The following is a 13,111-nucleotide window of genomic DNA, read 5'->3' as shown; positions in this document are numbered from 1 at the left end:
ACTGGGGCAGATTCAGTTTTGGAGGCCTTATAGTTTATATGATATGAGACTTCTTTTAGAAAAAAAATTGATAATTAGGTGCAGATAGAAAATATGAATTAGAAGAGGTTAATTCAAGTGATCAGCCTGAAAGTTCAGCTTCATTAGCTTTGTGGTAAATCCACCACTTCAGATAGTAACTAAAGTAAATTTTAAATTTCATAAGAATAAAGTAATCCCTGAAAAGAATTCACTTTTTTCCCAGAAGAAGCTTATAATTAAAAAAAAAAAATCATCTATCTATCTATCTATCTATCTATCTATCTACCTATCTATCTATCTCTCATCATTGTATTTTTTCCCCTCCCTTTAATTTTTCCATTGTCTGGAAAAATCCTCTTAATGGTAGATTTCTCCATTTTGTGAGACGAGGAAAAGGAGTGGGTCAGTGATTTGTTGCATGTCACAGAAGCCTGTCAGAGCCAGGCTTGGGCTCTTTCTGCTTAACCTTTGGGTACATGAATTTAGAGAGTTAATATTCTGAGTACAGACATGAAGAAGCTTCTTTTCATAGTGTTTTCACTCTGATTTTACTTGGGAAGAAGCAAAATTTGCATCAAAGGCATAGCCCAAATTCTCAAATTCCTGAGTAAAGAACATACTTTAACCTGATAAACCAGTCGCCCTGTTGAAAAAATGTTTCATTTTGACATGAGGCACAATTTGACCACTTACACTTGTGTTTTTTTTAATCATATTTTTTCCCCAGAAAAACTGTAATTTTGAGAAAACTCCTGAACTCAATACTTTTTTGACCTTTATTACCTAATTTTCATGTTCCTTTAAGGTCATCATAATATGAACTTCAGCCATATGGGAAAAATGCAATAGCCTGACAACTGTTTGGAGTACAGTGCTGTAAGGAGGAACCACTTAAAGTTTAGATCTTAAAGTTTTCATGGTTTCTACATCTGTTCAAATATATAAACAGAAATATGTGTTATTTTAGGTTTATGTACTGCCCCCACCCTGTGTTTAGCTTTAAGTCATTTATAAGTTATACAAGAATATATGAGGATAAAGAAAAAAAAAAAAAACCCTTAGAGTTGACACAGGGTTGTGTGGGTAAAGACTTCCAACTGTGTTGCTATGGTAACATTTCACCTACTTTGTAACTATAATAGTTAAACATTCTCCAATGCTTGTATTCGCCAGGGACAATATGTTATCCATACCTAATCCTCAAAACAGTCTTCAAATGTAGGTACTACTTTTCCATCCTACAAAAGAGAGAGCTGAGGTTTAGAAAGTTCAGGTGACTGGACTCAGGTGACACAGAACGTGCCAGCACTGTGATCACATACAGGCCCGTGCAACTCTAAGCCTTCTGTCCTTTCAGCATACACTACTTTCAGATTAGAAATAGGTGTCAGCTTTGGTGTCACCCCACAGCTCTTGTGGTTACCAGCCTCTAAGATGGCTCCAAATAATCCCTCCCCCTCTCTTGGTATTCTCACCCTTGTAGGGTCCCCTTCTATACTGAACACACAGGGCTGACCTGTTAACCATAAGATCTTGCAAAAATGGTGGTGTATTTTCTGAAATAGGTCATAAAGGACATTGTGTCTTTCAGGATCCTGACTCATGAATCACTCCCTCTGGAAGAAGCCAGCTGCCACATTGTAAACAGCCTCCATCCAAGTGGAGAAGAACTGAAGCCTCCGGCAGACACTAGCGCTAACCCACCATGTGTGTGAGTGAGTCACTTAGAAATAAATGCACCTCCCTCCCCACCCCCCAGCCCCAGTCAAGCCTTTGGGTGTTTGCAGACTTGGTTGAAAGCTGGCTGCAACCTCACAGGAGTCCCTGAGCTAGAACCACAAAGTTCTTTACTTCCAGATCAAAACCCACAGATAGCTGTGTGAGGTAGTGAATGCGCATGGTTTTAAGAGGTGAAATTTTGGTGCAACGTGCTGTGAAGCATTTAGTGACTTATACAGCCTTTGTCGGCCTTTCTTCCTCATTTTGGAGTGAGCCTCCTTGTTGATTTCATGTTCATGTAAATGACTGATTTGGAATTGGATTTGCCTCTGGATGGTGGGTAGTGTGGAATCACGCAAGGTTCAGTGGGCAGAGCTGGGGTGGTGAGGGTGATGCACAGCCACAAAGGAGAAATGAATACTTTTTGCTCTCCAAAGGTGGCATGTTGAGAGTAACTACTAACTCAGAGTTTGCATCAACTGGATCCTATTTCTGACAGGAAGAGAAATCAGGATGATGTTATTTCTGGATGGTGTTTTATTTCATTCACAACTTGGGACAAAATTAAGCTTCTGACTCTCCTTTTTACTCTTTGAGGAAAGTGTATCTGCCTCTGCCTCATTTCCTTGTTCTTCCTCCCCCTCTGTGTCCTCCAGGGTTCTTTTGCCAGTTTGGAATGTGTTCTTCCCTTCCACAGAGAAGAGCAAAATGCTATTTCTTCAACATTGGGTTCTAGCTCCTTCTCTCTTTGTTGCCCTTTTGCCTCACACTCAGCTCTTCTCTTTCATTCCTTTTTAAAAGTATTATTATTTTTATTGAGATGTAAGTGACATATGATGTTGTGTAAGTCGAAAGTGTGCAACCTGTTGGTCCAAGACATTTACATATTGCAATATGATTATGGCAATAGAGGCAGTAGAGTTAGCTAACACTTTTATCAGGTCACATAATTACGATTTCTTTTTTTGTGCTGTGAACTGCCTTTCCTCTGGCCTTGCTTTACCACTTGGAGGCTGGGCTGACTCCCTTTGCTCCACTTACCTGTGCCCAGTCCTCCCCTATGCAAGACGCTCAAAATCCTGTTGATGTGTGTCTTCCTCTGATTTGAGCAACATAAGAAATGGGCCACCCTTATTTTATTCACCACCAGATTTCTAGTGCTGTACTGCCTGAGAAATACTTGTTGATTTAGTGCTGTTGGCAGGAGATGTTATTCTAGGCAAAGAGAGAGAGCAGGGGAAGAGGCATGCAGGTATGAAAGTGTGTAGTGTGTGTGAGGGATTATTCATTAAATTAAAAACCAATGCTTTATTACATCCCTTTTTTTTTCTTTTATATCTAGTTTAATTCAATTTCACAGTAACTTGAGTTTATTTTTAAACTGAATTCAATGTGAAAATAAATTAAAATTAAGTTTGCACTTCAATTTATGGAAACAGAAATCTCAGCCTCTACAGCTCCCTATAACTTCCCCCTCTCTTTTCCCAATTGCAAGGATAAAACATTTGGGACCACAGTGAGGCAAATACTAGTTCAGGTCTAATAATAAATCAATGTGGAACAGTGAGAGGGTCCAGGACCGTGAGTCAGAAGGCGTGATACATCATTTGGCTTTGCCTCTGGCTGTTCTCCTGCATCGAGCCCCTTCCTCCCTTGTGTGCCTGGATCCTCTGCTGAGCTTCAGCCTTCTTGAGACCACTTCAGCAGCACCCCAGCAAAGATCAGCTTTGCCTCTCAACTCAGAGGAGCTCTGTCACCTACCACCATCTGACATTTATTGTTGTCTATTTTGTGTCAAGACATGCTGACTGGTTGGTGAGAAATAAGGCAGCAGGGGCACCTTGGTGGCTCAGTCAGTTAAGCATCTGCCTTTGCCTTCAGCTTAGGTCATGAGCCCAGGATTCTGGGATCGAGTCCCCCATCAGGCTCCCTGCTCAGCCACAAGTCTTCTCCCTCTATGTCTCCCCCACTGCTTGTGATTTCTCTCTCTCTCTGATGCTGTCTCTCAAATAAATAAATGCAATCTTAAAAAAAAAAAAAGAAAAGAAAAGAAAAAAAGAAGAAGAAGAAGAAACAAGGCAGCAAAGTGAAGAAAGACAAACCCAACAAGAGTAATGCAGTATGTGATAAATGCTGTCATGGAAGTAAACAAGATACAATGTAGCACAGAAGAGGGTGTCAAGGGAGGCTTTCTGCAGGCAGGGATATCTGGTCCAGTTTTGAAGGACAACATAGAATTTCCTCCGCTGGACTGTTGGGGGCAGATCAGAAGGTGCAAAGGCAGGTCCAGCGTGTGTGAGCTTCCTGCAGTAAGACATAGGATCAGGGAAGCCAGCCAGGCCACAGCCAGCATTTCCCAGTGTCCAAAGGACAAGTCTGGAGGCTCATACCAGTCAGACACCGGTATGACTTCACTGCTCCTGCTTCTGGGTTGATTTTCCTTTCACAGGTGTGTGTTTGGAGTGAGACATATTCATGGCACATTGTTCTGCTCTGTTGGGTTTATTGAAGTAATAAAATAGTTTTTTTGTTTGTTTCCAGGAGAGTACTGACAGCTATTAGTTTTTCACATTAGGGAAGGTTGATTTTGTGGCACTAAACATTTGACACGTGCACTTATTTCTAGATGTAAGTTTTGAAACATGGGGATTAGCTGTAAACACGCTGAGGGAAATTCTAGATTGGACAGTTAGGCTGGTAATTTAATTTTCATAGTACATGCACATTGCTTGCCTTGTGCCTGGGGCTGTGTCTGTCACCAACAGAAATTGGACCCTCTGGAAACAAGAGTTGGGTTTTCAGCCATTTATTTACTTTGCAAGGCTCTCTTCTCATGATAGTTTATTCTCTACACCAGATGCTGGAGGTAGAGATGAAAGGATGTATTATTGCTGGCCTCTAAGAGTTCTAGGCAGTGAGTAAGTATACCATGATTTCTCTGTGGTTCATCCCTATTGCCTTATAATAACCTCGTTAGAACATTTGCTGTGGGCCTGGCACTTTATGTATTAGTCTTGTTGAATATTATCTGCAGTTCTGTCATTGTTCCCATTTTACCATTAAGGAAGGTGAAGCACAGGGAGTTTATACCACTAGTAAATGTTGAAATTCCCCACGCAGTCTTCCCTATAGAATACTCCTATACAAAGATTATAGAAAGCATTCCATAACTGCTTGTTAAATGAAGTGGGTAATTCCCTTTCACCACTCCTGGAAAGTACCTAGGACAAATACCCTTGTCTTTTTACAAACAATTTTAACTGAAACCCGAATCACATAATCGATCAGCATAGAATCAAGATCCCAGATAGGTCTCCTTAACTTTGTTCTTTCAAAGTTAGTTTCTTTCAAGTTTCTTTCAAAGTTAAGTTTTTTCAAAGCCTACTTCTGAAACCAGTGTCCCCTCTGGGGTTGGAAAAGTTACCCTGAGTGGGCTGAAGAAACTGAATGAAATCACCCTTGTGGACGGATTTGATATTTTGGAAATAGCCCAAATAATTTAAAGCCATGCCAGGGGAATAAATTGGTCAATGAATTTGGGTAATGCCATTGTGGCCACCTATCTGGCTGTATCTTCACTACCTGAACTAATTTTGTTGGCTTAATTTTGCCGTACAAGCACAATAGAAAACTTCATTTCCTTTTTCTGTTCCTTTCTTCATTATCTAAGCAATGTAGAGAGTAACTACCATTATCCATCTACCAGAGCAAAAAGCCACTAAGGTTTGTAAGGTCACATCTGTAAAAATTTCCCATGAGTAAGTCACTGTGCAAATAGTTTTTTTTAGTGCTGTTGGCTATAAAGAAGCACTCATTCATCACTCCTGTACTTCTTGGCAGCGCTAGCCAATTTGCCCTCTTGGAAACTCCATATAGTTACCCATGGAGGCAACTTCTAGAATCTGCAACTGAGGTACACTTGCCTGACTTTTTGTTAGACATGATACTTACAATTTTTAGCTAATATTCACTGATCTCTTCACATGGCAATAATTTTATAATATTTTCAATAAAGACATAACTTAGTCTTTTCTCTAGAAAAACCATAATTTTGATTCATGGCTAGACATTTTCTTTTGGATTCGAACCCACTCTTAATAATGTCATGTTAATACGTGATCTATTATGGGACACAAAGGCAAATGCTCTTTCTAGTATTACCTTGGGTTTGTGTCCCATAAACATAGAAATTCTGATAAATTGTGCAATTACTACCAAAAAAGAAAAAAAGTTTGGTGTACTTATAATGATATCAGCTGCATTATTGAGTTTATAGTCCTAACAGGAGAGAGCTTCTGTTTGGCATTGGCATTAAATAAGAACAGAGTCCACCACTTAGAATTTATACATCTGATGACTGGAAGAGTTTACCAGACACTAGCTTCCAATCCTGTACATTTCCAGTCTTGTTTTTCTTTCACTGTCTACATACTGATAAACGGTTCCTGGAAGTCATATTCATGTCATGATATCACCTCTGCCCTTGGTAGCGGGGATATTCCAGGAAGCCAGGTTGGCTAGCTACAACTTATGCACACGTAGCAAATCACATAATAAATGCCACGAATCCCAAACAACCTCCCCTTAGCTCATAACATCAGAAAAGCCCTTGCCCATCAGACTGGAGGGCAAATGTGACAGAAAATTGGGAGTGAGGAGAGAGCAGTCATAATTGTAGTTAAAATATTATCTGAAAGGTTTGCAGAAATATATGACTCTGTGAAGAGCTTGCTACAGACACTCCCAGGGCCTTGGAAGGGGCCCATATAAGGGAGGGTAGAAGCTTAAGCTTCGTTGACTTTGTAATAAATACACCCCTTCTGACAATCCATTCTGATAAGTGGTTAGCATAGGATATGATACCAACAAATAAAAAGGGCAGCTACTTCTGAGGAGTGGAAGTAGAAAGTCTCCCCAAATATCTGAATAGACCTTTCTGGAGGTACATAATGAAAGATGAATAGAAATTTTTGAGGCAGTTGGCGGGGGCGGGGGGGGGGGGTGTTCCAGCATGTTCAAAAGTGTGGTGCAAGGATAGCACATGTGCACTGAGAGAATATTGAGTGCTTGGTATAAGTAGACTGTGGGGAAGTGTCTGGAGATGTTTGGGAAAGAGACTGCAGGTCTGTTCTCTCCTGGCCAGGTTAGCTACTGGGGAGTTCTGTTCTCTGGGAAAATTCTAACCATCCTATAAGAGATGCCTATTCCTGCATACTTTACCTGCTCATTCTCACTTCCACGGCTGCATTTCACTACATCCTGCCATACTTCACTATCTCTTTGCTTTCTGACAACTGGCCCTTCACTCTCCTCTGAGGCTCAGCAGAGTTCTCAGGTCCTGCTGGTAAACCTTACCCACTATAAATAGAGGTACGCCATTCACTGAAATACTCCACCCTTAGAACACTACAACTACTACTACTATATCCTCTTAACACAGTCTCACTTTCTTTTGACTATTACCTCTTCATCCCTTCTCCTGAAGAAGTAAACCTACTTCCCAGAAGGCTGCTCCCTCCAGGTTCTAAATATAACCCTTATCTCTACAGCTCCAGAGAACAGGAGCTGGAACCATGGGCTCATCTAGTGAAAATGGGTCATAATATGACATCTACAGTGTTCCTCTTCTTCAGGTACGAAAAAGTGCTCCTGTTGTTTCCCTACAAGCAGAAGTGGGTGTGGCTAAGAAAAATCATGGCTATTGGGAGGGGAGAGGAGGACCAACATTTCCTTTACCATTCACTGGTGGCAGCTGGAACAGTAGATGAACAAAAACAGAATCATTGGGGCCACTGGGCGGAGGCATAATGCATGTGACTGCAGCACTTCCTTGGGCCTACAGTGGTCATTGTTGACTGTAACCTGGGGCGACCTCCAAACAAGAGCACTGAGGGAGTCTGAGCAGGCCTGGGCTGGTCACACCCTGGTCCCACATTCCAGCTTAGTCTGCCTCATCTTTCTGGATTTTTTTTTTTTTTTTTTGGATCGTTTCCACAGGCAAGGTCAACAAAAGCAAAAATAAACAAATGGAACTGTATCAAACTAAAAAGCTTTTACACAGCAAAGGAAACCACCAACAAAATGCAAAGGCAACCTACTGAGTAGGAGAAGATATTCACAAGTGATATATCTGATAAGAGGTTAACATCCAACATATATAAAGAACTCCAGGGCAGCCTGGGTGGCTCAGCAGTTTAGCACTGCCTTCATCCCAGAGTGTGATCCTTGAGACCCTGGATTGAGTCCCATGTCAGTCTCCTTGCTTGGAGCCTGCTTCTCCCTCTGCCTGTGTCTCTGCCCCTCTCTCTGTCTGTGTCTCTCATAAATCAATCAAGCAATCAAAAAAAAAAAAAAAAAAAAAAAAGAACTCCAACTCAATAGCACAAAAAACACACAACCCCACTATCTAAAAATAAGAAAAAATTAGCTCATCTTTCCCCTGCCTCCTGCCCAAAAGGGTCAGAAATCTATAAGAAGGTATATTATAGAAAAGGAAATTAAAATTAGCAACAAACATGTTGAAAAGATGCTCCTTTTGTATTAATAAGGGAAACGAACATTAAAACCATTGAGATGCCATTTCACAGCTTTTGGATTAGAAAAAAATTAAAAAGTCAGACAATGCCAATGTTGTGTAGGCAGCAGAATAGTTGTGGGTAGGAGCATACATGACACAACACTTTGAAACAGAAGTTGACATCATGAGCAGTGTGAGTCATGCCTGTCATCTGTGACCAGTATTACCTCTGCTGGGTATTACAGACACATGGGGAGACATGGGCAGGATGCAATATTGCTTGAGCAAAAACCTGGAAATCACCCATAGAAGGGCCAGAATGCCCTCCTAAAGGGAGCAACATATTGTGATACTCCTCTATTCTAAACCACCAACTGGTTTCCTACTGCAGTTAAAATAGAATTCTGAGCTCCTTCTGCAGATGCCATCAGATGCCACTGTCCCCGGGTTCCTCAAGATGTAAGATCTTCCCTATGTCAGGGCAACATGTCCTTTCCATGGTCAGTCCACGGTTGGCTCTTTTCTCATTCTCTCAAACAGCTGAATTATCACTTCCTTAAAGAGTCCTTGACTTGTCATCCCATCTAAGTTAGCTTGCCCTATCTTGTTCTCTTTCTCAGCCCCGTAATTGTTTCCTCTGATAACATATGTTAATATGAGAATTATTATTTTTTTTAAAGATTTTATTTATTTATTCCTGAGAGACAAAGAGAGGCAGAGACATAGGTAGAGGGAGAAGCGGGCTCCACACAGGGAATGGATGTGGAACTTGATCCCAGGACCCCAGGATTATGACGGGGCCAAAGGCAGACACTCAACCACGGAGCCACCCAGGTGCTGCTAATATAAGAATCATGTGTATAGGTGTATGCATTCATGCATTCATAATTTTTTAGCCTGTCTTTGACATTAAACTCATAACCTCTGTGAAGGCAGAGATTAGGTCTATCTTGCTCATGATCATATCCATGTGTGTTCTGCGTAGCCTGGCATGATAGTCGCTCAATAAATCTTTGTTGAATGATTAAATAGGAGCACTGCATAAATTGTATCTGTGCCTGTATGAAGTAGTTTGTTGATATCAGAGTACATTTTATTACTTCTGTTCGGGAAATGATAACGGGATACCACATAAGTCATAAATTCTTAGTATTTATTAGAAGGTAAGGGGAAGTATTTACCTGGTCTTATTTTTTACTGCAGGTAATTAACCAACATGTGCTTAAATGCTTCCACAAATTATTTTGAATGATTTTATATATAATACACTGAGTAGATTTTTTCAACCAAACTTAAAAAGTTTTTCAATGCCCAAACTATTTGGAGATACATATAATGTTTTGAGATGGGTTCTAATACACATTAAAAAAAAAAAACACTTAGTATATAGATACTAATATAAACATTTGAATTTGAATATTCAAATATGCAGGTGAGATAGGCCTGGGCTATATTTGAAAGAGGCATGAGTTTAGGTTGAGGCAGGTTTTAATTTTATTTTTATTCTATTCATTTAAATTTATTTGAATAATATGTTTATTTAAATTATACTTCCTGTATATTATATATTTTAAATATTTGTTTCTGCATTTTAATTTTATTTTTCCTGATTTGATCTTGAGCTCCTAGAAGAGTTGGCATTATCTACAGAAGAGGTGGATGGGGATCCCTGGATGGCGCAGCGGTTTGGCGCCTGCCTTTGGCCCAGGGCGCGATCCTGGAGACCCGGGATCGAATCCCACGTTGGACTCCTGGTGCATGGAGCCTGCTTCTCCCTCTGCCTGTGTCTCTGCCTCTCTCTCTGTCTCTCTCTGTGACTATCATGAATAAATAAATAAAACCTTTAAAAAAAAAAAAAAAGAAGAAGAGGTGGATGAAGCAGACAAAATAATTTGAAAAACATTAGAAATTCAGCAAAATATGGAAATTACATTTTCAGGTTTTATATCTTCAGTTATAGGAGTTGTGCTTTTGCTCAGACAATTCAAGTGAGATAGATTCATTTTAACGATGGATGGAAAAACTAAGCTAACCTAAAAGCAGAGGTATCATACAACATTTTGCATAAATTCAGGTTCTTTATCCCCAGAACTTCTTTTAAAAAATTATTTCACTTGTTTTGGGGTACCTGGGTGGCTCAGTCAGTTAAGCTTCTGCTTTGGGCTCAGGCCATGATCCCAGGGTCCTGGGATTGAGCCCTGAGTTTGGCTCCCTGCTCAGTGGGGGGGTTTGCTTCTCCTTCTCCTGCTCTCCCTGCTGGTGCTCTCTCTCTCTCAAATAAATAAATAAAGTCTTAAAAAAAAGAAAATTATTACATTTGTTTTTGTAACCTGACATTTTGATATGCAAATGCTGTTGAATGAAGTAGGATTTCTTGGTTTCCATTTGATTTTTAAAAGCTGTAATTTTGGTCAGGACCTTTTTGTATAAATGATTTACAGTGATGAGAAAACAAAACAAATGATCAACTTTCTAGCTATGGTGTTGTGTAAAAGTAAACTTCCAGTGTGGAGGTCATTCCTCTGTACTCACTTGGGAGGTTTACATGGAAGTAACTTTAAAGTTTACATCAAAATTGGGTGAGAAACTTTTTCTGTATTTCCGATTTGATTTCTACATTTTGTAAGTTCCTAGAGAATTATTATGAGGCCAAAATGAATAAAGAAGCGATAACATTAATTCTCATTGAAAACATGTAATTCTCAGAATGATGTTTATATAGATATTAATATTTACAGCTAAAAAGAGTGTGTTCTCAATCAAGCCAAAGCTGCTCTAAATCACTGTATAGTAAATAGTTGAACCTACAGCACAGCTAATACTAGTTTGATAATTAATTTAGAAAGCCCCCACATTTACTTTTTTGATAATGACACAGGTAATTCTGACACTGAAGTAAGGTTTTTGGCTTAATTAATTGACTTCCTTTCCTATGAATCTGCAAGTGATCAAGAATCAAAGAACGGCATAGCCAACCAGTCATCGGCTACTAAAAAAAGTCCTAGGGAGCCTGGGTGGCTCAGTTAAGTCTGCCTTCAGCTCAGGTCATGGTCCTCAGGTCCTGAGATTGAGCCCCACATCTGGCGCTCTGCTCAATGGGGAGCCTGCTGCTCCCTCTCCCTCTGCCTGCTGCTCCCCGTGCTGGGCTCTCTCTCTCTCTCTCTCTGTCGAATAAAGAAATAAAATCTTCAAAAAGAGTACTAAAAAAGGCAACAATTATTTGCCCAATTATTTGCCTTAATAGGGCAACAATTATTTGCCCTATTATATATATTATTATATTATTAATCACATATATATATATTATGATTATAAGGTAATCATTCTATTTGCTCAGCAAGTCACATTCCTTGCTATGTCCCCTCTTCTAATCCACTGGCCCAAATGCCTGGGCTGCACCATCTCCTTCCCCTTGGCAGATTGCGACCCCCGTGCATGAGGACAGAGCTCCCCAGGGGACGCCTGTCAGGTCCTGAGGCCGCCAAGGTGACACACGGGAGGTACCCACCTGAGAAACACAGAGCCGGGGCTGTCTGTGGAGCTGTGCGGGGCCTCAGGGCCTGTCTTTCTCGGGCTGCCGGGAGTCTCAAACCGGAATACCGTGTCACTGGAAGACAGACTTTTCTTCACCATGGTGTACGCGTCAGTCCCCAAGTCAGGACATAAGTTCAGAGGCTCATTTCCAAATCCCCTCAATCCTGTGAAAAACTCTGCGTTTTAGCTTTGCCCAATTCTCACACTGCAGGAAGCTTTCTTCACATGACTCCTAATCTAGCTGAGGCTGTTTTTTTTTTTTTTTTTTTGAAGTCAGTTAATGAGTAACATGTATGTATGACACAGAGTGGTTTTCAACCCACCCACATATCTTCTAAAGGAAAATTAAATGTGTTTGGGAAATTCACCTTTCAGTTTACTAATAGGAACGCCACCCAACTCTGTGGATTTAGGCAGAAAAGTCTAGGGGAAGGTAAAGACATGAAAGAGGGAGGTGCAGAAACTGGCAGCATCTAAACATTAAAAGGGGGGATGCTTCCCTGGATCCTCTGGGCCTGAGCAACAGGGTGGAAAATGTGAATGCGCATTATAAGGCCTTTCCGCACGCAGGAAACCATCAGCCCACAAGCATGCCCCAGCTGATGTTCCGCAAGACGCTGGAGAATTTTCGGGCTGCACTGCGTGGTTCTTGGGTCCCAAAGAGTTCTGGAATCCTTATGGAAGGAGAAATGTACAAAGTCAAGCTCAACATTCAGACTGTGTGTGTTTTGTTGGAGCACAGGCAGCTGTGACCTCTGTCACTGCCTCCACCACTATCACCGCAAAGACAAATAATCCCTTGGAGGGGAAGTTTCCAGCTCCATCTCCTGCTTTCTGGCTCTGTGACCACAGATGATCCCAGACCTGCTGAGTTTGCTGTGTGCCAGGCCTGTCTCACAGTATTAGAATGAAATCTGGGAGAAAATGTGGTGGAAATTTGCCACTATGCTATGTACTATTGTTATTGAAAACCCATTTAAAGGGGCACCTAGGTGGCTTAGTCAGTTAAGCAACTGCCTTTGGCTCAGGTCATGGTCCTGGGGTCCTGGGATGAGCCTCTCATCAGGCTCCCTGCTCCGCAGGGAGTCTGCTTCTCCCCTTGCCCCTCCCCCCTGCTCTTGCTCTGTTGCTCTCTCTAAAATAAATAAATAAAACCTTAAAAAAAAAAAAACATTTAAGCAGGAAATTCAGCAGGTGAGTCTCTTTACATGACATTATTCACTCACTCGGCATTCATGCCCAAGGAGAACATCAGGGTGCCCCCACCAGGTTACAAGCAGCCTTGGAGGATCTGGTCCAAGTAGCCGTGCTTTCTCTCTC

General features: G+C 41.0%; 1 protein-coding gene and 1 long non-coding RNA gene across 10 annotated transcripts in view; one reads left to right on the top strand and one right to left on the bottom strand.

Moving 5' to 3' along the window:
• GRAMD2B (GRAM domain containing 2B) overlaps positions 1–12,022 on the bottom strand; it is a 110,895-nt gene extending 98,873 nt beyond the window's left edge. Inside the window, exon 1 of one of the 3 annotated variants that reach the window (XM_072840814.1) lies at positions 11,766–12,022. In XM_072840814.1, coding sequence (XP_072696915.1) covers positions 11,766–11,890 — 125 coding nt within the window. In that variant the 5' untranslated portion in view covers positions 11,891–12,022. The remainder of the gene's footprint in view (positions 1–11,765) is intronic. The other 2 variants (XM_072840819.1, XM_072840817.1) reach the window with 2 other exon arrangements.
• Positions 1–13,111, top strand: part of LOC140641264 (uncharacterized) — a 322,998-nt gene that overhangs the window by 27,500 nt on the left and 282,387 nt on the right. For 3 of the 7 annotated variants that reach the window (XR_012037805.1, XR_012037808.1, XR_012037807.1), the window contains exon 3: positions 1,613–1,732. This is a non-coding gene — a long non-coding RNA (uncharacterized lncRNA). Of the gene's footprint in view, positions 1–1,612; positions 1,737–4,597; positions 4,659–7,289; positions 7,374–9,879; positions 11,422–13,111 lie in introns of those variants that run through there. The other 4 variants (XR_012037810.1, XR_012037811.1, XR_012037809.1 and 1 more) reach the window with 4 other exon arrangements.

Source organism: Canis lupus, chromosome 10, assembly GCF_048164855.1.
Source record: "Canis lupus baileyi chromosome 10, mCanLup2.hap1, whole genome shotgun sequence".
In the NCBI taxonomy this organism is placed as follows: Eukaryota; Metazoa; Chordata; class Mammalia; order Carnivora; family Canidae; genus Canis; species Canis lupus.
The sequence above is the reverse complement of the archived record's forward strand: the minus strand, read 5'-3'. Positions and strand labels throughout refer to the sequence as shown.